The 24,746-nt window shown below is 45.7% G+C and overlaps 3 protein-coding genes across 5 annotated transcripts in view; all 3 read left to right on the top strand.

The window, feature by feature from the left end:
* The window catches only part of LOC103369979 (filamin-C-like), a 58,806-nt gene extending 49,051 nt beyond the window's left edge, over positions 1-9,755 (top strand). Inside the window, exons 37-50 of one of the 2 annotated variants that reach the window (XM_008298854.1) lie at positions 139-312; positions 563-724; positions 964-1,167; positions 1,246-1,398; positions 1,984-2,106; positions 2,223-2,480; positions 3,615-3,884; positions 4,461-4,598; positions 5,510-5,625; positions 5,923-6,055; positions 6,936-7,112; positions 7,186-7,404; positions 7,841-8,047; positions 8,122-9,755. In XM_008298854.1, the coding sequence (XP_008297076.1) occupies positions 139-312; positions 563-724; positions 964-1,167; positions 1,246-1,398; positions 1,984-2,106; positions 2,223-2,480; positions 3,615-3,884; positions 4,461-4,598; positions 5,510-5,625; positions 5,923-6,055; positions 6,936-7,112; positions 7,186-7,404; positions 7,841-8,047; positions 8,122-8,309 (2,522 nt within the window). In that variant the 3' untranslated portion in view covers positions 8,310-9,755. The remainder of the gene's footprint in view (positions 1-138; positions 313-562; positions 725-963; positions 1,168-1,245; positions 1,399-1,983; positions 2,107-2,222; positions 2,481-3,614; positions 3,885-4,460; positions 4,599-5,509; positions 5,626-5,922; positions 6,056-6,935; positions 7,113-7,185; positions 7,405-7,840; positions 8,048-8,121) is intronic. The other variant, XM_008298855.1, reaches the window with a different exon arrangement.
* A 1,563-nt stretch (positions 9,756-11,318) lies between these two features.
* Positions 11,319-19,207, top strand: socs2 (suppressor of cytokine signaling 2). 2 transcript variants are annotated; one of them, XR_520858.1, is made up of 4 exons: positions 11,319-11,569; positions 14,915-15,145; positions 15,965-18,168; positions 18,201-19,207. XR_520858.1 is itself a non-coding variant. In XM_008298853.1 (3 exons), exons 2-3 carry the CDS (start codon positions 15,019-15,021, stop codon positions 16,435-16,437), a joined length of 600 nt encoding a protein of 199 aa, XP_008297075.1. In that variant the 5' UTR covers positions 11,319-11,569; positions 14,915-15,018; the 3' UTR covers positions 16,438-19,207. The 2 variants fall into 2 exon arrangements, 1 of the variants encoding a protein (XP_008297075.1); XM_008298853.1 differs by having other exon boundaries at positions 15,965-19,207.
* A 1,285-nt stretch (positions 19,208-20,492) lies between these two features.
* The window catches only part of cradd (CARD and death domain containing adaptor protein), an 8,985-nt gene continuing 4,731 nt past the window's right edge, over positions 20,493-24,746 (top strand). Inside the window, exon 1 of the mRNA XM_008298851.1 lies at positions 20,493-20,897. Within this exon, the coding sequence (XP_008297073.1) occupies positions 20,600-20,897 (298 nt within the window). The 5' untranslated portion in view covers positions 20,493-20,599. The remainder of the gene's footprint in view (positions 20,898-24,746) is intronic.

Here is a 24,746-nt window from a genome sequence, read left to right as displayed (position 1 = left end):
GTACCAGACACTCAGCTGACTTGAACACGTCTCGTCCTGTAGAAGTAACTCAGTTTAGTCACACTGAACAAAGTTTATCAGATCCAAACATGTCACCAAAGTCCACATGGTCCCTCATGGACGGGTTCTGTCCTGCAGGTGGTTTGTCTCTGGCCGTTGAAGGTCCGTCAAAAGCGGAGATAAACTGTAAAGACAACAAAGACGGGACGTGTACGGTGTCCTACCTGCCCACCGCACCTGGAGACTACAACATCATCGTCAAGTTTGATGACAAGCACATCCCCGGCAGCCCGTTCACCGCCAAGATCACCGGTACCACTACCGAGAGAGTTCTTCTCTCTAAGGCCTGACTCGGGTTTAGTTTGTAGTTGAACGTTTCTGGTGATCTTTATTTAATCAGATTTCTCTTTGGTTGTCTTTCAGTTCCATGTTTCGTTTGTCTTTATCCCCTAAAGCAGTGACACGTTTCTTGCTGCTGTTATATTATTTGGTAACTAACTTATTCAGAACAGCACCAGAACCTGAGCTGCTTCTCACCAGTCTCATCTTGTCCGACCCCCAGGTGACGACTCCATGAGGATGTCGCAGCTCAACGTCGGCACAGCAACAGACGTGTCCCTAAAGATCACGGAGACGGACTTGAGCAGCCTGACGGCGACCATCCGAGCGCCGTCTGGAAACGAGGAGCCCTGCCTGCTGAAGAGGCTTCCCAACCGGCACATTGGTCCGTTTCACCTCCACCGCTAGTCAGACCCAATCAGACGTCTGGCTTAAACCAAATCAGGCCGAACAAATATATAAATAATATATAACAAATTCGTAAAAATCCATAAATTAGCCGCATCGTTGTTGAAGCTGCAGCATTTAAAGTGTGTGAAGAAAGTAACGGCTGATAGTCCGGACATTACGGTAAACTCTTTAGACAATCAAATGAGACACATTTTTCTGGTCTCATGTCTGCAGGAATCTCCTTCACGCCAAAGGAAGTGGGCGAACACGTGGTCAGCGTGATGAAAAACGGGAAGCACGTGACCAACAGTCCGTTCAAGATCATGGTTGGTCAGTCGGAGATCGGCGACGCCAGCAAGGTGAAGGTCTACGGCCAGGGGCTGGTGGAAGGACACACCTTCGAGGTGGCCGAGTTCATCGTGGACACCAGGAACGCAGGTGAGGATTCGAACCTCCGTCGTACCTGCAAGCCGTCAGATGTTCAGCATCGTAACTGTTTCTGCTGACGTTGGGCAGGTTACGGCGGTCTGGGTCTGTCCATCGAGGGTCCCAGTAAGGTGGACATCAACTGTGAGGACGTGGAGGACGGGACATGTAAAGTCACCTACTGTCCAACCGAACCCGGGAACTACATCATCAACATCAAGTTCGCCGACCAACACGTGCCGGGTAGGAACAGCCACGACTCCAGGTTTCCTTTAGTCAGGAAACCTTCATACGGCACAGATGTAAAGTTTAGAGGGAAACTTAGATCCAGTCTGATGGTTTGAGTTCTTTATGACACTAAACTCTCTGAACTCTAGACAGTAAAATCTACAGAGTCTGAGACAGTTTGGTCTCGTTTCTGTCCTTGTTTTTCTCATTTTTTTGTTTTGTGTCTGATTTTTGTTGTTTTTATGTCTAGTTTGTGTCATTTCGTGTCTCGTTAGGACAGTTTTCTGACGTTTATGTTGTTCTTTGTTCTCCTTTTTCTGGGTTGTTTGGTTGTCTTTTCTCTTCTCAGTCTCCCTTCTGTCGTTTTTGTAGGTTGTCCTGATGAATGGAAGGCCAAACCAAACAGAATACACCCAAGGACTGTTGGAATATTTAATACTACATGATTCTTTCTGTTTTTACAGTTTCTGGCTGATGACTTTTGTGTAATTTGGGTGCTTTTTGACCAGCGGGTTAAAACAGAACCGTGGTGTTTCTGGCTGTTGGACTCGTTTTCTTTCGGTTTTCTGGCTAAACTTTGCGACGTTTATGCGTAAACAGGAAGTCCGTTCACGGTGAAGGTGTTTGGCGAGGGCCGGATGAAGGAGAGCATCACCAGGAAGCGCCAGGCTCCCTCCATTGCCACCATCGGCAGCACCTGCGACCTCAGCCTCAAAATCCCAGGTGAGCTGTGACATCACTTCCTGCTGCACCTGTCTGCTCGTTCCCCCTGCTTCCTCCTCTTCACCTCCTCCTCCTCGTCCTCCTCCTCCTCCTCCCTGCTTCTTGTCCGGCTGTAGGGAACTGGTTTCAGATGGTCTCGGCCCAGGAGCGTCTGACCCGGACCTTCACCCGCAGCAGCCACACCTACACTCGGACCGAACGCACCGAGATCAGCAAGACTCGGGCCGGAGAGACGAAGCGGGAGGTCCGGGTGGAGGAGAGCACTCAGGTCGGAGGAGATCCGTTCAGAGACGTGTTCGGAGACTTTCTGGGTCGGGAGAGTCTGGGCGGGTTCAGCGGGATGCCGGCCGGCAGCCGCCCGCCGCTGCAGGACGGTGTGTTGGTGTGGAGTGTCTAACAGCTTAACGGAGTGGTTCTGTGGGGCTGGAAGAGTCTGGGTTTATCCTCACGGCATTAACCCGGGACAGTCTAACAGCCTGAACTCGCTCTAACCCGCCTGCTCTTCCTCAGACTGTTGGTCTTTAACTTCACTCTGCTGTCAGAATGTCAGAAATTACGTTGTTCTTATTGGTTATAACTGAAACATTTTCTAACGTTATAGTGGGAGATGGTGTAATTCACAGAGTGGCCTGATGGTGTCACTGTTCCTACACACTCACAGACTTTCCATACAGACAGAATTCAGGACGTATGTTGCTCTGCTGTCTTAAATCCTGGTCAGAGTTTACTTATTCGTATTTTCTTTGAGCCAAAACTCTTAAAACATTTTGCCTGAATTTCGAGAATTCTGTTTTCAACCAACGTCTCACCTGAGAAGTTTCTTCAAGGGTTCAGTGTCTCCAGAAATAAAAGATAAAATGACATTAGATGGGGACACGGGCAGAATAGTAAATAGGTCCAGCAGAGGACACATTTTTAATCACTGGACTTTGAAAATAGAAAAAAGCGTAATCTTAAGGTGGTGCTGATCCTCAGAAAGTCCCTGTCAGTGTCTGTCTATGGATGGATCCATGGTTCTACTAGAATCCAGTCTCTGGTCACATTTCACCAACTGTTGAGGCTCTAACGTTTCTAACAGTCCAGTTTGGATCGTCTTCTCTCTCAGTGGTGAGAAATGTGCACAAACAGTAAAACAAGAAGAGGACCCAGCATTGATCCCTGAGGAACTCCAACCTTGTTTAAGTTCATTATTATAAGATCGAACAAACTCTGCTGAGAAACTTTGAGATACAGAAAAGGGAAATGGAGCCACCAGACTGATGGAGGCTCTAAAAGGCTTTAGCTTGTCCAGAATCAGTTCATCTGTCCATCCAGTCTCCACTAACGGACCCAGAACAGTGCAACTCTGTGCAACAACCACAAGCATGTGACTGAGCTCAGTAATAACCATCTGACTGGTTTGTCTGTGGACCAGAAAAGGTCTATTAAAGAGCATGGGATGGCTGGTTTGTACTCCATAAAGACCCATCTGACCCTTGTCCCTGTTCCTCTCCTCTTCCTCCTCTCAGGTGAGGCAGGTAACCAGGAAATGACGGCTCAGGTGACGAGTCCAGGAGGGAAGACGGAGGATGCAGAGATCATCAGAGGGGAGGACAGCACCTACAGCGTTCGCTTCATCCCTCAGGAGATGGGACCTCACACCGTCAATGTGAAATATCGGGGCCAGCATGTACCCGGGAGTCCCTTCCAGTTCACTGTGGGGCCACTGGGGGAGGGAGGAGCCCACAAGGTCCGGGCCGGAGGAACCGGACTGGACCGGGGAGTGGCCGGGATCCCAGGTGGGCTGGAAAGTTTGAATTAGTCCTCCTTCAGTTTTGGTCAAACTTTAGTCTTTTGATTTCTGTTTAAGTCACGCAGTCTGTTTTTATTACAACCTCATCAGCGCCCCCTTCGTCTCAGTTTGAGAATCAACACAGTTCAAACTTTAGCCGAAGGTGCCTCCAGGACATCTGGAGATCTTCAATTCGACTCTGTCCACAAACTGTTTCATGCAGTTTGCTTCCGGCGAGGACAGACTACTTCATAATGATAATGCACCTTAAACGTTGTCTGTCACAGTCGTCTGTTTGTGTTGGTGTTTAAGTCGGTTTATTTTCGTGCACAAACTGCAAAGTTTGTGATTTAACTGCGCAGAGAACTGTGAACAGAAAAGGTCGCATCAGGACATCGGGGTGTTTTTGGCAACAGCATTTGATGCACTGTGTATTCGGACATGTTAAATCTTTTTCTGACAGACTACATCGTGTGAAGTTAGTCTTCACTTCAGTTGATTTTTCTTGCCGACAGCCTCTAGTGGCTGCTGGAGGAACTGCAGCTCTGCAGTCGCTGTGGTGAACCTGACTGTTGTCTTGCAGCTGAGTTCAGTATCTGGACCAGAGAAGCCGGAGCTGGAGGTTTGTCCATTGCAGTGGAGGGACCCAGCAAGGCCGAGATCACCTTTGAAGACCGGAAGGATGGATCCTGTGGCGCCTCCTACGTGGTGCAGGAGCCCGGTAAGACCCAAACAGAATATCCAGGTCCAGTTTGGTTCCATTTTAATCAGGATCAACATTACCATAACTCAACATTACTCATCAAAGGTTCAGTGCAGCAGAACTTTAATGCACAATTTAATCTCCAACCTTCAACATTCAGTTGACTAAAGAATAATAAATGCTTCAATCAGATTAAAAGAAAGCATAACATGGGTGTAGAATAAATAATGAGACACGTGGAACAAGAAGACGTTAGTTTTAATGAGATGTGTTGGTTTTGTGGGGAAAAAAAAAAGTTTTTGTGACATAAAGAAATAAAGTAATGAGAAAAGTTCATTGTTAAAAATGGAGTAAATTGATAAAAACAAACAGCATCCAGTAAAAAATGGGAGAAGCTTCTGAATTTAACACATTTTATTTCTGTGGTGACTACTAAAATATGCTGCTATAGTTAATTTTATAAATGTTTTATTTATATCACACTTTCCTGATGTTGCAAAGTGCTTCACAAAAGGATTAAAACAGTAAAACAGTCTTAGGTTTAGCAAATCTAATCTCAGCCACAAGTTCCCTGAAGCTTATAGGGAATCCAAATGTTTTGGATTGTTGGGTGTTTCTGTTTCTGCCTTTGTGAAGCGCTATGAGATGACTGTTGTTGTAAATATGCGCTATGCAAATAAAATTGAATTGAATTGAATTGAAGTTGTTTTAGAATTTGAAGGCCCAAAACCTGCTGATGTAAGATCCAGGATCTGTGGAGTTCCTCAGGGCTTTGTCATTTATCAGTTAGAGGGCGAGGTTTGTTTGAAGATGGGTGGGCTGAGGATGGATCCCTGAGGAACTCCACAGATGCACTGAGCTACAGGACGGCCGCGATACCGTGAGGATTTGTGAAGTTATAACGTTCTGCGATCTTCTCTTCTGTCCAGGTGATTATGAAGTTTCCATTAAGTTCAACGATGAGCACATCCCCGACTCGCCCTTCATCGTCCCCGTGGCCACGCTGTCCGACGACGCTCGCCGCCTCACCATCACCAGCCTGCAGGTGGGAACACGTCCTGAAACCTCAATTCAGTCAGTTTCTACAGAGTGAGCTGAACCCTCTGATGTGTTGATGCTATATTAAAGGTGACGGTTGATTTTCTACAATTAGATGTTTTATCAGTGAGTGAAGAACGGCTCTGTAGTGAGGACTGTATGTCTTTTATAAGTGCAGCGTTACATAATGAACCTGTAGTCTGGTTTAGGAAGGTTGTTCAGTTTATTTAACAGATCTATAACTGAGACATGTGAGAGTAAATCTAATACATAATCCCTGTCTTTGCTCTCTGTTCTGGATCAGGAAATGGGTCTGAAAGTGGGTCAGGAAGCTTCTTTTGCTGTCCAGCTGAATGGAGCCAGAGGGCTGATCGACGCTAAGATCCACACTCCATCAGGAGCCATAGAGGAGTGCTACATCACCGAGCTGGACAGCGGTAAGAACCACCACCACCAATCAGCTTGAGCTAAGACGAAGCAGAATGTCAGCCTCGGTTACTGGTTGGCTCTGTAGAGGTAAAAGGTTCATCAATATGCTGTTAAAGGTGAGTTACTGTGGCGCTACAGAGATGCTACAGCCCTCGAATCATAGTGGAATATACTACAAATCACATGATCGTTTTTCTGTTTATTTTTTCTAAATTTGTGAAAAAGAAATACAAATGTACAATTCTCACTGAAAACACCACTTGTACCAGAACCACACTATCATAATAAACCCAGTATGACTTTATTTGCGAGTCGTTCCGTCGTAGGTTTAGTGTGGGTTAATTTGTCCAATGTCTGCGTTTGAGGATTTTATCGTTTTTCTGTGACCGTAAAACAGCTTTCCTTCATAAAAGAAACTTAAATCTCAATCTTCAATCCCTAATGAATAAAGGTTAAATAAATAAACATTTGAAATAATTACAAGTTGCAGCCCGAGTGTTACCATCCATGAATACGTCATTATTCACCGCTATGCAGATGACACCCTGCTTTATATAGCTGTACATTCTGATGATCTGAATCCACTTTAGAGCTCTGAAAGCTATAACTGACATCTGTAGGTGACTCAGGATTTAAATCAACGAAATAACAAGAAAGAAAAAAAAACTTATTCTAACCAAAAAAAGCAAAGAATGAAGCTTTGATGAGACTTTACTCCAACAGTGTCTTCAGCACATCAGGTGAGAAATCTGCCTTAAAAGTCTCCTCAGGTCTAAAACCTAATTCAGCCTGTCGTTTGAAACTTCCTGAGGAACCTGTGCAGAACTTATTGAGGTTGTTCTTGAAGGTCAAAACAGAACCTGAATGTGGATCCTTCTGTTCCTACAGACCAGCACGCGATCCGGTTCATCCCGCGAGAGAACGGCGTTCACTCTATAGACGTTCGTTTCAACGGCAGCCATGTTCCCGGCAGCCCCTTCAAGATCCGAGTGGGAGAACCGGGCCAGGTGGGAGATCCAGGGCTGGTGTCTGCCTTTGGACCGGGCCTGGAGGGAGGAACCACAGGTATCAACCAGCCTTCATTTCAACTCACTGAATAAAAACCTTAAGAGGGTTTTAATGGACGTTCTGTGTTCAGGTGTGGCGTCCGAGTTCATCGTCAACACCTGCAACGCTGGTTCTGGAGCTCTGTCGGTGACCATTGACGGCCCGTCCAAGGTGAAGATGGAGTGTCAGGAGTGTCCTGAAGGCTACAAGGTGTCCTACACACCGATGGCTCCTGGAAACTATCTGATCTCCATCAAATATGGAGGACCGCTACACATCGTAGGAAGCCCCTTCAAGGCCAAAGTCTCAGGTGGGTCGGTGGCTCGGTGGCTCGGTGGGCCACAGAACCTGGTCGGGGTTTAGTGTTTCTTTAAATGTCTTCAGGATTTCTTAGATTTTTCACAGTTTCAGTTCCAGTCAGTAGAATTTCATCTTTAACCCTCTCAACCCAAAAACAACCTCCAGAGGTCTGAAAGGCTTCTTATCTGTCAGATGTTGACAAAATGACGCCGTTTATTTGACAGAAACTGTAAAAACAGAAACAACTGTTGGATTTTCAACTCAGTCCTTCAACTACTCACCTGTGACCTACGCTTTCATCCAGAAAATGAACCAAAGCTAAGCTAAAAACTGTAATATTCGATTAAAAGCACTTTATTTTACAGCTCATTTAAAATAAAAATAGAAACTGATTCTGTAAAAACCCCAAACGTCCACATCACTGCATCTCTCTGAACCTCCTGCAGGTCCTCGTCTGTCCGGCGGTCACAGTCTACACGAAACGTCGTCGGTTATCGTGGAAACCGTCACCAAGTCGTCGTCAATGGGCGGAGCCTTCGCCTCGCTGCCCAAATTCTCGTCAGACGCCAGTAAAGTCGTGTCCAGAGGCGCCGGACTGTCGAAGGCCTTCGTGGGTCAGAAGAACACGTTCACGGTCGACTGCAGCAAAGCAGGTGAGCAGCGGCGTCATGCCGGTTCGTTGTCTGCTGCTTCGTCGCCCGCTGATGTTTCTGTTTCCTCTCTGCAGGAACCAACATGCTGATGGTCGGCGTCCACGGACCGAAGACGCCGTGCGAGGAGGTCTACGTCAAGCACATGGGCAGCCGGATGTACAACGTGACGTACACGGTGAAGGAGCAGGGCAGCTACATCCTCATCGTCAAGTGGGGAGACGAGAACGTTCCCGGCAGCCCGTTCCACGTCACCGTGCCGTAGAACTGAACTCTTCTCTCCTCCGTGATGCACTGGAGACGTTTCACTTTGTTCTGGGACAGCGTTCACGCTCGGTGCCAAAGTTCTCATGCTCATCGTCCCGGTTCTTCTGGTTCCTGCAGATTCGGTCCTGAGGCTGAACTCTGATCTTCTCGCAGCAGCTTTTATAAACAGTACCTTAAACTGAGATGAGTTAACTCGGGTTGAATCACTGCCATCTATCTGTGGGTTAACGTCAGCGCTCAGGACGGGCGCTGCTTTAAAGTTAAAGGATCGTTCTGCTTTATTTCACCTGCTGCTTCCTCGGTTGTGTTTTAAATGTGTGTTGGAGGAAAATATCCAACCTGATCGGATATTTTCTGTCTGATGTGATCACCAACGTGTTCGTCCTCCGCACAGAAAACAGCAGAAACACTGACTGACGACGACTAAAGACAGAAAACGACTTAAAATGATGAACGAACAGGAAACAGCGACTGAGTGGATGACGAGAAGAAGCGACAGAACAGAAGCTGAACATGACCAGACAGCGACTATGTGTGACTGAAACAGAGCAGTGAATGAAAACCACAAACATCTGTGGCTGAACATGACAGAAGACGGTGAATGTAAAGGACGGAGATCAGCCACTGAGACGACAACAAACAGACTTAATGAGATGAAAACCAGCGACTGAAAAGCTCCAACCGGTGACTGAAAATAGAAAAAGAGACTAAAAATGACAGGAAATGAACATTTGACTAAACAGCAACTACAAGCATCTGAACACAGTCACAGAAACGACGGATATGAGTTTATGGATAACAACAGAAAACAGCGACTAGAAGTTTGACCTGACAGCGACGATGAAGACCTGGAGCCAGTGACTGAACCCGACCGTGTTCTGTTTGGTTTGTTGCTGACGGAAACCCAACCGGCTGATGGGAAGCAGAACGATCCTTTAACGTCACAGTAAAAGTAGAAAAACTCATTTCCTGCTTCAGACAATCGGTCCAGGTGAATTCAGCCAATCAGAGCTCAGCGTGCGTTTGAATCCTCCGGGACGTTTCTTTCAAACCTGTGGATTTAGATTCTCGTGTTTCTGTGAGAACCCCAGACGTCGAGCAGAAGCAGCTGGTTCCACATCAGGACAAACTGAAATGTGATTTTATTTATTCTCTGATTTTCTTTGACAGAAAATGGTCTTATTGTGAAAGAGCAGGCGAAGGACTCGACCTTCCTCCTGGATTCTGTGTTCGGAGGAAAGTCGGCGTTACACTTTAGATTCTTCTTCTTCTTTTGTTTTTTTTTTACCACAGGAAAGACGTGCAGTGGAGTTTATTGTGTGACTGTTGAAGCACGAAGACATTTTATAGTGATTTTCTATGAGTGAATAAAGTTTGATATGTAACCTCCAGTCAGATTGTGCAGGCATAATGAACACACCTACAAATAAACCATCATGTGCAACCAGCTGGTCTCATTCAGGAAACGCAGTCAGGTGGCGCCCCCTGCAGGCCGAGGGGCTCATCACAGGCAAACTGCAGCATCAGAGTCACATCAGTCATCATAATCCTACACGTGGTCACAACGACCAGATCTACGAGAACGCTTTGAAACGGCAGAAAATAACAAGTAAATAAAGAAATAAGTTAAAAAAAACAGAAACCACAAACTTAAATCCTAACTCAACATGTTTAAAATATGTTCTGTGTATTTAAAACTTATTCAGAAGAGTTGTAAAAAACTAAAACTGCTTCAGTTTGGAAAACGTCCTGGATGCAGCTGCAGCAGCCGAGCAGCAGGTGGCAGCAGAGACCAGAACGGAGCTCAGTTCAGTTCAGCACCAATAAGAACAAGACGGAACCCAAACGACGACATCCTGCAGAACCTCCAGGACTGGAGCTCTAACGACGTACTGAGAAACGCCCCGAGAACGCTTCAGGAACGTTTCTGGGAACATGAGGCCCCTTATGGGAACACAGCAGGTTTAAATGTAAGAACATTCACGGAATACTCACAGCAGTTTATAAATGTAAAGATATTTGTGGGAACATCAGAACATTTTGGGAACATGAGGACACTGTTGGGAACGTGAGGACAGTTCTGGAACACGAGGTTCACTTTGGGAATGTTGAGGCGTTCCAGGAGCGTCACTAAATGTGGGAACTTTGTGACATTCTGGGGACTTGAGGAGATTCAGGACGTTTTGTTTTAGGGAACGAAGGACGACGTGGGAACCGAAGAATAATCAGTAGATGTGAGGAGACTTTAGGGCAGGGGTGTCCAGTCCTGGTCCTGGAGGGCCACAGTCCTGCATGTTCTAGATGTTTCCTTCTTCCAACACACCTGATTCACATGATCAGGTTGGTTTTCAGCTTTCTGGAGGGCTTGTTGCTGTGCTGATCATGTGAATCTGGTGTGTTGGAAGAAGGACACATCTAGAACATGCAGGACTGTGGCCCTCCAGGACCAGGACTGGACACCCGTGTTCATAACGTTTAGACATGTTCAGGAACACGGGGACACGTTGGTACCAGAACCATCGGGGAACGTGGGGCCGTTTATAGAATCAGAACATTTATGGGAACATCAAGACGGTTCTTGAACATGATCAGATTTTTCTTTTCCTCACATTTTAAAAGTTGGACCTGGTTTTGGGGTTCTGGTTCTATTTCTATCCTGGTCCAGTTCCCGGTTCCGGCTCTATTCCTACTCGCGGTCCTGGTTCTATTCCTGGCTCTGGTCCCGGTTCTATTCCTGTTCCAGTCCCGGTTCTATTTCCGGTCCCGGTCCCGGTTCTATTTCCGGTCCCGGTCCCGGTTCTGAGGCCGGATGCACCCTGATGAACCCGGGTCCCCACACCGCCGCTTGGACCAGCCGGTGTGTGCCGGTCCACCTTAAATCCGTCCTGGCTGCACCACGTGACCGTATTCCTGGAAAGTTCCTGGAAATGCTGCCTTTGTGTTTATGGTGATTCGGTTATTAGCTGCGGCTGGACTCGGATGTTCAGCTCGGTGTCGGACGGACGGTTCGGACGCTGTCGGTACCTCAGAGAGTCTCCGGTTAACGGGAGCCGGTCGGTGCTTCGCGGCGGTGATCCGGGGCTGGGACCTCCGTGTGTCTCCGCTGCGACCCGCCATTAGAGAGTCGAGGAGAGCGGAGCGGACCGGGCAGCGGACCGGGCAGCGGACCGGGTCGGGAGCCTCTGCGGGCCGGACATGTCGGGCTGCTGGAGGACGAGCCGCGGCTCCGGTTAGCTTCAGTCCGCGGGAGAACCTCAGGTGAGTCCGGCCGGTGTCACCTTCAGCTGTCAGGTGGGTCAGAACCGGACTCCCGGAGGATGTTCCGACCCAGAGTCCGGTTGAACACCTGCTCCGCCGCCTCGGCCGGAATCAGGGAGCCGAACCGAGAAACGGACTTTACGCAGAATTCTGTTTAAAATTCCTCTGATTCTGGTTCTGCTCCGCGGCCTCCGGACTGAACACGAACCGGAACACGAAACGAGCCGTTTCCCTGTTTTTCATCAAGAATTCTTTAATTCCGCCAAAAAGCAGAAACTTTTAAAGAAAACGTTTTTTGTAAAAAACAGTTTTCTGTTTAAATCAGAGAATAAAACGGATCAGGCCGAACTCTGTGTGAAATTCTGCGTTTTAGGCCTCTGGGTCAGAACTTGCTGTAAATAAAAATCTATAATAGTCGGTATTTAGTAATAATTATAATAAATATTTAATAATAAATATAATTAATATTTAATCATCGATATGATTTCTATGTCATGACAAACACGTTGCTGTTGTTCAGACCACATTTAACTCTGTTTTCTGTAACTGTAACTATACAACTATGTCTCCATCAGTTCTGGTGGTTCTGGACGTGTTAGAGCAGCTCTCGGTCCAAACACCAACAGGAGGAATCGACCCGCTTCTCTCCATGAAGGACGCGACGCGCTTCGTCGAACGAAACGAAGAATTCTTGTGATTCGAGGTTCTCTCGGCGCTCCGCTGGTTCTGAGAACCCGTCCGCAGAACAAACTGTTCTTTAGGCTTCAGGCTAATATTCGGGTCAGAACAAAGCCCGCATGTAGCAGGATTTACTTCAGAAGGACTCGTTTTCTTACGTTGTAATGGAGAAACTGGTCCCTTTACACCAAACTCTGTTCAACATTCCTGTAATTTCATGTTTGCTGGGCGGCGGGCCGGAATCAGAACCTGTCAGCAGAACAATCTGTCCTGTGAGGTCCACTCCTAAATTCGGCACCGAACAAAACACCCAGTGTGAAGCGTTTAGGTCCAACTGACAGAAATCCCAACAATAAAATGTGGAAACTGGCTCGTTTCAGCTAAATTCACTGAAACGTTCTTGTAACGTTTCCTGGTTGTTGGACTGATGTGAGCAGAGGAAGCTCATCACAACAGCTGCTGTTTATTTCTCCTATAAAACGTAGAAGCTGGTGGGTTTGGACCATCAGTCCGTCCTCCAGAACCAGCTCCGGCTTCACACTGAACAATAAAACGTTCAGACAGATTCTTTCCAGAACCATCACAATCACACGTTTCCTGAGTGTCTGGCAGAACCACAGACCAGCAGAAGACAGAACTCAGGTTCTGTCCTGGATCCAGCCCACGAGCAGAGACCCGGTATTTATTGAAACCAGACACATGTTCTGGTCACTTTAACCAAACTCTGCTCAAAATTCCTGCGATTTTACGGCAGAACAGTCAGAACAATCCGTCCTTTTAGGTCCACTTTGGAATCACAAGATCCGGCTCGTAAACCAGATTTATTCACAGCGACCGGAGGAACTGGTCACTGGAAGCAGAACCAGTCCAGATTCCTGTGATTCCGTGTTTCATTGGTTCCTTGTTCTGGAGAACCAGTCTGAGCTTTAAGGACCTCGTGCAGCAGGATTGACCTGAAGGTGGCTCCTGGAGGCCGGACCGGGTCAGAACTTCTTCCTCTGCTGTTTACATGCAGCTGTGATCTGTCCTCACACACAGGATGTTAATGAGACATCAAAGATCAATTAGTAACATAATTAGTAACAGATGAGGAACACTTGAAAGCACCTGAACCTTTTTCTACAGAGAACTCTCTCCACCAGAGTCCCTTGAAAATTCTTGCAATTTAAGTTTCCTCTGCTGTTTATGTGTCTACTTTAATCTGTTCCTTATAGTCCTCTGGTACATTTAACACACTCAGCAGCCAAACAGGATATGAACAAGACATCAGAGATCGATCAGCAACATAAAGACGTTCATCACACACTCAGGAGGAGCACCTGAACCTTTTTCTACAGAGAACTCTCTCTGCCAGAGTCCCTTGAAAATTCCAGCGATTTAAGGCCAGCGTTGGTTTTGTTGGTCTCTCTTTGTCTGAAGTGTTGCAGCAGCCAAACACGCTGAAATCCGTGCGTATCCGCTGACGGAGGTGTGTTACGTAAGACAGCAGGAATGTGAGATGACAAGTCAAACAATCTGATCGTCTGCGGCTCGGTTTGTCAGAAAACGTTTAGCTTTCACCACATCTGGCCTCATTGAGACGTGGCTCAGGTCCGAGGTCACAGCGGCACGTCTTCAGCATCTCAACCAGTCTCGGCTTAATTTGGCTGATTCTTGAACGGAGTCTGTCTGGACAGAAAAGAGGCTTTTCTCCAGTAAAATACCTCAAAAATGCTCCGAACGTGGCGGCTTTGTGCTGCTCACTCAGTCACTTGCTCACAGAATTTAAAAGGCGACTTGGCTGATGGATAAAAACTCAGAGTTTCTCCTCCGTCAGTCTGTGTCGGTGTTTGGGAACAATTTAGTCCTAAATTGGCTCATTTTTGAATGGAGTCCGTTGTGAGGAGAAAGAAGCTTTTCTCCAGTTAGATTCCTGCTTTTATTGGCTCACATGAACTCAAAGTTTTCTCACAATGAAGACGAGCCAAACAAGAATCAAAGCTTCCACTGAACCCAGTGTTTGGTTCTGCTGCTTGTTTTCTGGATTTTTGTCTTTAAAATGTGAGAAAATCACACAAACGTCCAAAAGCTCAAAATGAGCAGAACGGCTGAGTTTGATCAGTGACGTCTGACGTTGGTTCGTTTTTAGTCTTTGTTTGAGGGATTTAAAAAAAAAAAGAAGCTCCAGTAATGATTCTAGTTAAAACACTGTTTGTTCTGATTTTATTGGCTCCTTCTTCTGAATAATTCTCAGACTCGTTGACAATCTTTTCCATTTTTATCCCCAAACGTTCCAGGTTTGTGCTGCCGAGTTTCTCCTCCGTCCATCTGTTTCTCAGTTTGGGAACAATGTGGTCTTAAATTGGCACATTTTTGAATGGAGTCCGTTGTGAGAGAAAAGCGACTCGACTTGAGCAAACTTCCTCAGAAATACTCTAATCATGAAAGTAATTCATGTTTTCATTGAGACTGTGTGAAAAGGTTTGTTTTTCTGTTTATTTTTTTTTATTTTTGGTCTTTTCAAAAACCCCAAACTGCGGCACAATCAGTGTCGCCATCTCAACCGCCGTCTTAAATTAGCACATTTTTGAATGGAGTCCGTTGTGGGAGGAAAGAAGCTTTCCTTTGTTTTTATCGTCTCACATGAATTTAAAGTCGAGCCGCTGATGGATCTCGTTAACTTTCCAGGTCGGTGTTGGCCGGAGCAGATTAGAGTTGAGCAGCGCCGTCCTGCAGACTGGGCCCATGTCCGAGCTGTGGGCCTGAAGCTCGGCCGGCGCCGGACCAGTCCAATGACCTGCCAGTCCTCCGAGTCCACAGAAACCATCGAGGGCGACAGACGAGCCGACAACAACTCGAGGGCTGTGGAATCGGACGAGAGTCGGGTCGCCCTCGCCATGAAGGACCTCAGGAACACAGGTCAGCTGGTGTTCGCACATAAAAACAGGGTTTTCCTGAAGTTTCCAGAGCCGGGCCAGATGAGCAGAACAGCTGGAAAGCTGCAGAGCAGCTGCAGCCTCCAGCTCCAGGTTCTGTGTGTTTTGGCAGCGTTAGAGAGGATTTAAAAATACGTCAAATTGAAGCTTTCTGCGTTATAAATCTGACTTCACATGTGCTGCTTCCTTCCACTGGACTGCAGCTGCAGCTTCAGGACAAAACAGAACCAGAACACTTTAAAACCCAGACCTGAACCAAATATTTTCCGTCGTGTTCACTGGTTCACGAGCTAAAAATAAAACTCAGGACTGTTTCACATTTTGCTGCTTCAAGAATTCAAAAATCAGGCAGTTTAACATTCACCCTGAGCAAAATAGTGTTAGCTGCTACGTTAGCTTAAACAAACTAATGTTAGCTGCTCTGTTAGCTTAAACGCCGTAATTATATCCACAACGGCTCATTAGTTGAAACAGAGAAATTATACTGCGACGTTAGCCCTAGCAAAGAAAGCCTAGATGCTACACTAGCCTAAACAAGATAATGTTAGCTACTACAGTAGCCTAAACAAGATGCTTGCTGCTACATTAGCCTAAACAAGACAATGTTAGCCACTATATCAGCCAAAACAAGACAATGTTAGCCGCTGCATTAGCCTAAACAAGACAATGTTAGCCGCTATGTTAGCCTAAGCAAGACAATGTTAGCTGCAACATGAGCCTAAACAAGCTAATAAGCTAATGTTCTGTAAGCTAGCAGTGGTTCTGGTGCTCTAACTCTGGCTTGGTGTCTGTGTGGCGCCAGGTTGGTACTGGGGGAGTCTGACCGCTAACGAAGCCAAAGAGATCCTGCAGGACGCCTCGGAGGGAACCTTCCTGGTGCGGGACAGCTCCCAGCAGGACTACCTGTTCACCATCTCGGCCATGACGTCGGCGGGTCCCACCAACCTGCGCATCGAGTACAAACACGGCAAGTTCAAGCTGGACTCGGTGGTTCTGGTGAAGCCGCGGCTGAAGCAGTTCGACAGCGTGGTCCACCTGGTGGAGCACTACGTCCAGCTGTCCCGGACCAGCGACAAGGCGAACTCTGAGCCGGCGGCGGCGGCGGCGCCCAACGGCACGGTGCAGCTGCTGCTCACCAAGCCGGTGTACACCGCCACGCCGTCGCTGCAGCACCTGTGTCGCATCGCCATCAACAGGAGGACGCGGCGGGTTCAGGACCTGCCGCTGCCCAACAGACTCAAGGACTACCTGACGGACTACGCCTACAACGTGTAGACGGACGCCGAGCGGCGACGCCCACATGACCACTGACCAATCCCAGCATGCCCCGCTGCTGCACCTGGCCAGGTGAAAGGGACACACAGGAAGCAGCGGCCATGTTGGGATGACCTTCATCTCCGTTGCAGGTGAAGCTAAGTTAGCTGAGGTTAGCGTGAAGATATCACATGACCTCCACACGCAGGTACAGATGTACCCACAGCTCTGAGAGTTCCTGATCACCGATACAGATCAATACTGATCAATACAGGTCAATACAGGTCCATGTTCAACGCCGTCTTTAGCAACTGATTCCTCTTTAACAAACGCAGCTGCATTCAAACCAATGTTCACGTTATTCATACGTCGTCTCGTCTGTAAACAATGTCCGAAGTGTCGTCGTCTTATTTTATCAGAATAATTATTGATTATTTATCAGTCAATCAGCTGTTTGCTGAGTTTCACGGACGACCCTGCTGACGAGTAAAACGTCTCTGGTGGGTCTGTTGTTCTGTCTGTGATAAAAATGGCACTTTTTTGAATGGAGTCTGGTGTACATGAGATAGCATTAGCCTAAACATGATAACATTAGCCTGATAATGCTAGTCACATTGAGCTGCTGTGTTAGGTTTAACAAGAGAAGTGTAGCTAAACCAGCTGCTACATGCGTTAGCTCATGTAGCAGCGCCTTTAGCTAGATGGGCTAAACTAGCTTGTCTAGATGAAATGAATAATCACCTATCAAACTAATCAGCTGATCGATCAGCGCCACCTTGGTTATTTTGTTTTGGTGGAGAATGAGCTTGTTTCCAGAAGAACTGGACCCACCAGTAGAAGTGACTATTGATCATTAATTATTGATCATTGATTCGGAGAACTGATCGTTTTCTCTTTAAATCAAACCAACAGCCAGAAACTAATCAGCTTGATTTCACTCATTCTGGTTGGAAACTCTCAGACCAGTAGGTTGTTTTGCTGGTGACGCTCTGATTGATTAGCTGATTGATCTGCTCCGCTCTAACAACCAAAACAAGCCTGTGATTGGCTGTCGGGGAACGACTGACCTGAAGAACAGCTTTGAAGTGTGACAGCAGCAGAACTGAGCGGACCTGCTGCCAACATCAACATCAGCGCCGCTCGGTTCTACCTGTAAACACCGGCAGCGCTGCGCTCTGATTGGCCCATCGACAGCCTGTGACCATGAACGCTTGTGAGGCGGCGAGCCGAGGTTTCCCGATCGATGCGGTGAAAACAAACACGTCCTCCGAGCTGTTGATGGTTCCATGAGAACAAACGTCAGGCTGAGTTTGACCCCTGTGGGCTCCTGTAGACTTTGTCCTGCTGCTGTAGTACTCTGCAGCCACGAGCCAATCACGTCGCAGGAAAACAAAGGCGCAGTGTCACACGAGGGACACGCAGAAATACCGAAACTCTTACTTTCACAGTTCAGACTGAAAATCACCAGCGTGAGCAACATCCAACCAAACTCCATTCAAAAACCCGTCGTTTTTAGGATTCCTTAGCGGTCAGCCATTAGCACCCAGTGGAAGATAAAATATGAGTCGGTTTGAAAACTTTGAGTTTTCTGATAAATCCGGCACATATTTGATTCATCATGTAGAGATACATGTTAGAAAACCTCCTCAAAAATTCAGCTTGGGTCAATTAAAGTTTAAGCTAATTAGCGAGCACTGTAACCACCGTGTAACCTACACAACCAAACCCTGTTCAAAAAGCGTTGGTTTTAAGGTTTCCTGGTTTTAAGGTTTCCTGGTTTTCAGGTTTCCTGGTTTTAAGGTAACTTTGGGTCTCTATGACCCGATGGTGTCGGCTGGTAAACTCGGCGGCTGTGTTTGGTGACAATTTAACCAAACGCTGTGAAACAATTTCACATTATTTGGGTTCCTCGTTATCTGCTAACTATTGAAATCTAAATCTCTTTGGCCTGTTCTGTAAATTCAGTGGAATACGATTTGTTATTTTACTCCCCTGCACACGTCCTTTCCTCCTGTGAGCTTTTTCTGTGTTTGGAGACCAGCTAACCAGCTCAACCAGACTCTGTTCAAAAATCTTGTGTTTTTAGATTCCAGTGCAGACTGCTGGCGACACAAATGTGATAAAATATAAACGTTGACTCTGTTTGGAGCTTGCGGGCGTCCCGGTGATTTCGGGACAGATTAGCTTCGTCTCGTACTGCTGCTTTTACTTCAAAAACACTTCCTGGAACATAAACCTTCTAATCATGGAGATGGACCTGTTCAGCTCTCTGTCGTCATGAGCAGCTTCACCTTTAGACGAATAAACTCTAATAAATTAATTCCAAACAAACGTGAACTTATCGATCTCTGATCCGATGAGACTCGCTGCCAGTTTCACATCAGATGTGTTTGAGTAGATAATTTAATAAACTAACCGTATTTATGCTTTGAGGGGGCGGGGTCATGTCCTGGTCATGTGGTCGCTCAGGTAAAGGGGGCGTGTCCTGCTGCTGCTGACCTTCTCTTCTTCTTCTTCTGCCTTTGTCGGCGTACGGAGGCCAGTCAGTGACGGCTTGTTTCCGCGTTGCTTCACTTTCCGGTGAACGAATCGTCGTCATCGTCAGAGACGCGGCGGCTCTTTGAACATATCGCGGCCGTGGACTGGAGGCCGCAGGTTGATTTTTTTAACGATATTTATTGATTGTGTCACACTGTGTTTCTGGTACGTTTTTGTAACGAACGCATGTTCCGCCTGTAAACGTTGATCAGCGCCGACCGCCGGATCAATAAAGTTTTTATATGGTGCTTCAGCCCGGCTCTGTGTTCTCTGCTTTTATCTCGTTGATGTTTTTCAGTTTTCGCCCAAATATGGTCACGGAAGTCTGTCGGTACGGAGGCCAAAGTGTGCCAGGAAAAAAAAAAAAAGTTCTGAAATGTTGAAAGTTTCCACGTTTCTCTGATTTTTATGGACAAAAAATGCAGAAGTTCTGCAACCGAAACGACTCCAAAGATTTTATTTATGTAACACGGAAAAAACAACAAGATTATTTTAAAACCATATTTGACAGGTCGTATTTTGTCCTTCTGAGAGCCCGTACCTACAGCAAAGAAGGAAGCTGTGAAGTTTGTGGAATAAAAAGCAAAATTCAATGATGAAAGATGATTTATAACCGCATTGTTTGTGTTTTTTTTTCTATAATGGTTTATTTCATCTCTATAGAAGCATTTATATGCCTATAAATTAACCAAATCATTTTAAAAACGTACAAAATGTGGCAGATTTTATATATTTCATGTTGGAAAATATAAATAAAAAGCCTGGAAGTCATCCTCCTGTTACCACCGACATCATTTAAAAATAAAAGAAATAAATTTATGTTTTTTTTTCATGTAAAATGATATCGACCAGGAATAAAACGTTAAGTTAAATCCCACTCTGTGTTATAACTAAGGAGCTGAAGTCTGAAAACAAAACACCTGCTGTATGGAAAAGAATCTGTTTTTATTTTATTTCGTGTTTTTTTTTAAATCTTTGATTTGATCATATTTAATTTTTTTAGTTTCTATTTTTATTGGAAGCATAAGTGAAGGTGGTGGGTTCAACAGAAGTCTCTTGTTTTGATTACACGACTCTTTTGTCCATTTATTCATTTTTAATTTCAGCGTTCTTGTTTTTTCATTCAGAACAGATTTAAATGACTCGGTCCATCAGAACTTCTGCAGACGTTTGACCCATAAAAAGCTGCTGCCAGACAGAATCTGCACTAAGTTTTCTTTAAACAAACTTTTCCTGAACTAATAAACGGAAAATAACTAACTGATAATAATCCATGAATTCGATCAGATCAGTGATGAACAGAAGTCTCCTCCTGAACCAGAGTCCACCAGAACCAGAGTCCACTGAAGTCCTGGTGGATCAAATATGACCCGAACTGAGGAGCGATCAGTAATAAACCCAGTAGATCTAATTAAGTGAGTAGTTATAAAGTCATCCACTCATTAAATTAACTTTATAAAAAACTTGACTGGACTCTGGGCGGTGAGCGAAACCTTGGTTCCGCCTGCGTGTTTCCAGTCGGTCCCAACAAGGCTGCGCAACAGGAAGTCGTCGGGCCGCAGCCGCGACACGGAGGACTAGTTACCGTGATCCTCAGGCTGGTTAGCGGGTTTACTAGTTCACCAGTCGGTCCGGAGCCGCTGTGATGGACCCGGAGCACCGAGCGCTGCTCCGGAAGCACCGCCTGGAACTGTCCGGCCAGCTGCTGGTCCGCGACGCCATCGTTCCGCTGCTGTACCAGGAGGACATCTTAACGGACGCACAGGTGGAGGACATCCTGTCCCGCGGCTCGGACCGGCTCCGGGCCCTGCGGCTGCTGGAGCTGCTGCCCGGCCGCGGGCCGCGGGCCTTCCCCGCCTTCCTGCGGAGCCTGGACGACTTCAGCTGGGTCCGGGACCGGCTGCTGCTGGAGCTCCGGAACCCGCCCGAACCCGGAACCACAGGTGAGCGGAGGGCGGGAAACTCACCTGTCGTGTGTCACGTGGTGAGGCTGCAGATTCAGAACACACAGACGGTTCTGTTGTGGTTCGGTCCAGGTTTATGGATTTTCCTCAAACTTTTATTAAATGTTTAAAAAATATAAAAAGTTTTTCCAGAACTTGAGGTTCGATCCAAACCGGTTTGTTTACGTTAAATCTGGACCAACGTGATTTAAATTAACGTCCCGACACCAGAAACGTTGATTTTATTTTTGTTTGAAGCATAAAATCAGAAACAGATTTTTTTTTTATTTTATGTCTAAAATCAAATTAAAGGCGGGTTTCATGTCGTCTGAGCGTCAGACTGGTTCTGGTTCTTAAACCGGATCAACAACGGCGATGCAACAGAGTTCTCCTCCTGAACCAGAGTCCATTCACATTTCGTCTTATTTTAGGATCCCTGCTGATCGATGAGCTGGTGAAGCTGGTAGAACCTGTGCAGCTTGTCCGGGTTCTGTGAGGACGTCAGGGTTCTGTGAGGACGTCTGCTCCTCCAGCATCCAGCCATTTAGTCAGAACCTCAGTTTGTTTTGGACCAGAGCAGAGACCATCTAGAACCCTCAGAGCGTCACCGAGGCGGTTCTTCTGGACCAGGTTTCGGTCTGAAGTCGCGTCGCTGCAGCTTCACGTTTATTTTGTTCTACATCTGGAATAAAATCACGTTTCTCAGCTTCCACCAGAACTTTTCCAGGGTTTGACTCAGAAACTCCACAAACTGTGATCAAACGATCCCCAGAAAACCCAAAGCCAGCGTCACGGTTCTGACCGGGCCTCAGGGTGCACGTGGATCTGCAGACGTCAGCCTGGAGCCTCCTGACCGAGCTTCTCAGAAGAACCCATTTAGAATAGAAGAACAACGTTCCTTCAACGTTTTCTCAGAAACACAAACGTCTGGAACGAAGTCAGGAAACGAGCAGAGATCAAGTTTATGTCATTAAGTGTTAATTAAAGTCCACATCAGGTCCGATCATAACGACGGGTTTTCTAATCACTGATCATAACGAGCAGATGTTGGTTCATTTGTTGTTGTTTATGATCAGAGGGAACAGGAAACTCTTCCAGACATATTTTCATTCTTCCAGTCGAGGCTCTCGGTTGTTTTCTTCCTGAGGAGCTCCTCCTCCTCCTCCTCCTCCTCCTCCTCCTCCTCCTTCGTGTCTTCTGCTCGGTCATGTGACCGATCCAAACATCCGCTGAAGGCTGCAGATTCCTGGAAAGCAGGAGGCAGCGATACGGGGAGGCGGAGGGAGGCCCGGAGAGGAAAACAAGCGCTCCTGCTCCTCCTCCTCCTCCTCCTCCTCCTCCTCCAGAGGAATGTGGAGGCTGGAGGCTGACCTACCTGCAGCTCAGACACACCTGAGGCCTCCGTCAGGAGTCCAACCGGCTCAGACGCTCTGGAGTTTCCTGAACCGGCTTCCAGGAATCCTTCGTTCCCGTTGGGCTTCCAGGAACGTTCCTGAACCGGGAAGCGGTTCTGAGAAGCAGCGAAGCCGGCAGTCGGTCCAGAAGCTGCTGCTGCAGTCACACGTTCACGTTCTGGTCCTCAGAGCTTCATCCTCAGGAACCCAAACCTCCGTCTGGATCAGCACAGCCGTCCTCAGACCTTCAGCTCAAGGTTCAGCTCGAAGCCAAACCAGTTTGATGTGAACGGTCTGATGAATGAATCCGGTTCAGTTCATTTACAGTCTGAGACCAAAAAACAAGTTGTTGAGTTTAAACTCAGACTTCTGAGCTTCACGTCCAGGTTCTAGTCTGATCGTAGATTTTATTCTCTTTAGTTTTATTCAGTTCAACATTTTTACCTTTATTTCTTTATTCTGACTCTTAAACTTTAATTTGCTCCAGATTGTTTAAACGACAAAATCCTTTAATTTCACACAATAAACAGAATTTTATCTCTTTAATCTTAAAACGCTGATTTTTGTGGAAAAATAGTTAAACTCAAATTAACACTCATTTTATAACTTTGACTCTTTTTATTCAAACTTTGGGATTCGTGACTGAAAACTTTTCTCGTTTCTTTTTGTTTTTATTTTAATATTTTGATTTTGAGGTGAAGCTCTTTATTGTTTCAGGAATAGTTCCCTGAACGTTGTCCAGATGTTGTTGTTTGTTGTTTACGAGCAGATTGTTGATTATTTCCAGGAAAGCGCTGCGTGTTTCTGTTTTGTTAATGAAGTCACAGGAGTTTAATTAAAGCTGAACAGACGCCGGATTCATTCATCTGAATCGACAGCAGCTCATTTCTGTTTACGGCCTTTCAGTCGACTTTAGTTTGATTTTAAACATTTTGTTCTGTTTTAATGTAAAACACGAAAATAATGTTTTGACTGAAACACGTTTAATTCCTAAAATCTAAAACCCTGAAAGCTTCAGTCCGTCGTGATCAAACACAGACGGCAGCAGAACTTTATCAGAACAGAACAGGACCGGTCAGATTTCAGCTCCACGGTTTGATTTTAATTTTGGCGTCTCTGGGATTCCGTATCCTGAGAAGGAATTTCGTTTTATCTCAAAATCTAAACGACAAACGTTAGTTTAAAAACCTTCAGAGAACCAAAACAAACCTTTAAACATCCACCTGCTTCTGGATCATTATTGTTTATTATTTTAATGCTTTCAGATGAAAATCTTTAGTTTTTCCATTTAAATAATGAGAAGCAGCAGTTTTTCTTTCTATTTTTGTTCACGTATTTGTTCATTCTTCTTCTTCTTCTTCTTCTTCAGGTTATTTTAGTTTTTTCTCTGAACTCTCTTTTATTTTAGCTTTTCGTTACTCTTTAGATGACCTCTGGTGACCTGCTGACGGTTTTTCTTTTAAGCTAAAAAAGACAAAAACACGGCGGCTTGTTTGCTGTTCTGGACGTTTCCAGGTTTGAATATTAAACTTTATTGGTCCTGACGTCGTCTGTCCTGCTGTAGCTTCACTTCTCGGTATCGTCCTGTTTGACTTTCTCATTGGACAGAATTACTACCGTCGGTCAACACGTGGCGCAACCTCAGGTTTGTGGTTCGCTTCTGGGTCACTGTGACACCGAGTTCACCGCTCGTAACCTCGGCCGGTTCATCTGATCGGCGAGTAAAAAACGGGTCAAAGACTCGTATAGAACCAGTTAAATAGAACGACACTGAAACGCTGCAGAACTCGTTTTAACGTGGAAATTATTTAAAGGAACAATTATTAAGATATTATTGTTGTTATTATTATTATTATTATTAGACGTTAATCTGGAAATAACGCGAGAAAATAAAGTTGACGCCAGGTTTTGGGATTAAAGTATAAACAAAATCCTAATCTGTAATTAAAGTTCAAATTTTGAAATTAAGATCAGTTTAAATTCTAAATTCTGAGATTAAATCCTGAAATAGATTTAAGTGCTCTGAAGTTTAAAAAAAAGAAAATTAAGTCAAAAATATGAAAAAGTCTGAAACTGAAACTAAAAAACCTGAATTCTTCATTAAATGCCTGAATTTTTACGTCAGACATTTAAAGTGAAGTTTAAACTTGACGCCGATACTGTACATCAGAATTCCAGATTAGCGTTATAATTCCAGATTAACGTTATAATTCCAGATTAGCGTTATCATTCCAGATTAACGTTATAATTCCAGATTAGCGTGATAATTTAAGATTAGCGTGATAATTCCAGATTAACGTTATAATTTAAGATTAGCGTGATAATTCCAGATTAACGTTATAATTTAAGATTAGCGTGATAATTCCAGATTAACGTGATAATTCCAGATTAGCGTTATAACTCCATATTAGCGTTCTAATTCCATATTAGCGTTCTAATTCCAGATTAGAGTTAT

The sequence above is a fragment of the Stegastes partitus genome, unplaced genomic scaffold, assembly GCF_000690725.1.
Source record: "Stegastes partitus isolate 25-593 unplaced genomic scaffold, Stegastes_partitus-1.0.2 Scaffold1357, whole genome shotgun sequence".
Lineage (NCBI taxonomy): Eukaryota > Metazoa > Chordata > Actinopteri > Pomacentridae > Stegastes > Stegastes partitus.
This window is presented reverse-complemented; position numbering and strand designations above follow the sequence as displayed.

Bases quoted from the DNA above. Each gene is read 5' to 3' on its own strand.
- socs2 (XM_008298853.1), top strand. From the start codon at position 15,019: ATGACCTGCCAGTCCTCCGAGTCCACAGAAACCATCGAGGGCGACAGA. The intron at 15,146-15,964 runs GTCAGCTGGTGT...GTGTGGCGCCAG, and splicing joins GAAGGACCTCAGGAACACAG to GTTGGTACTGGGGGAGTCTG.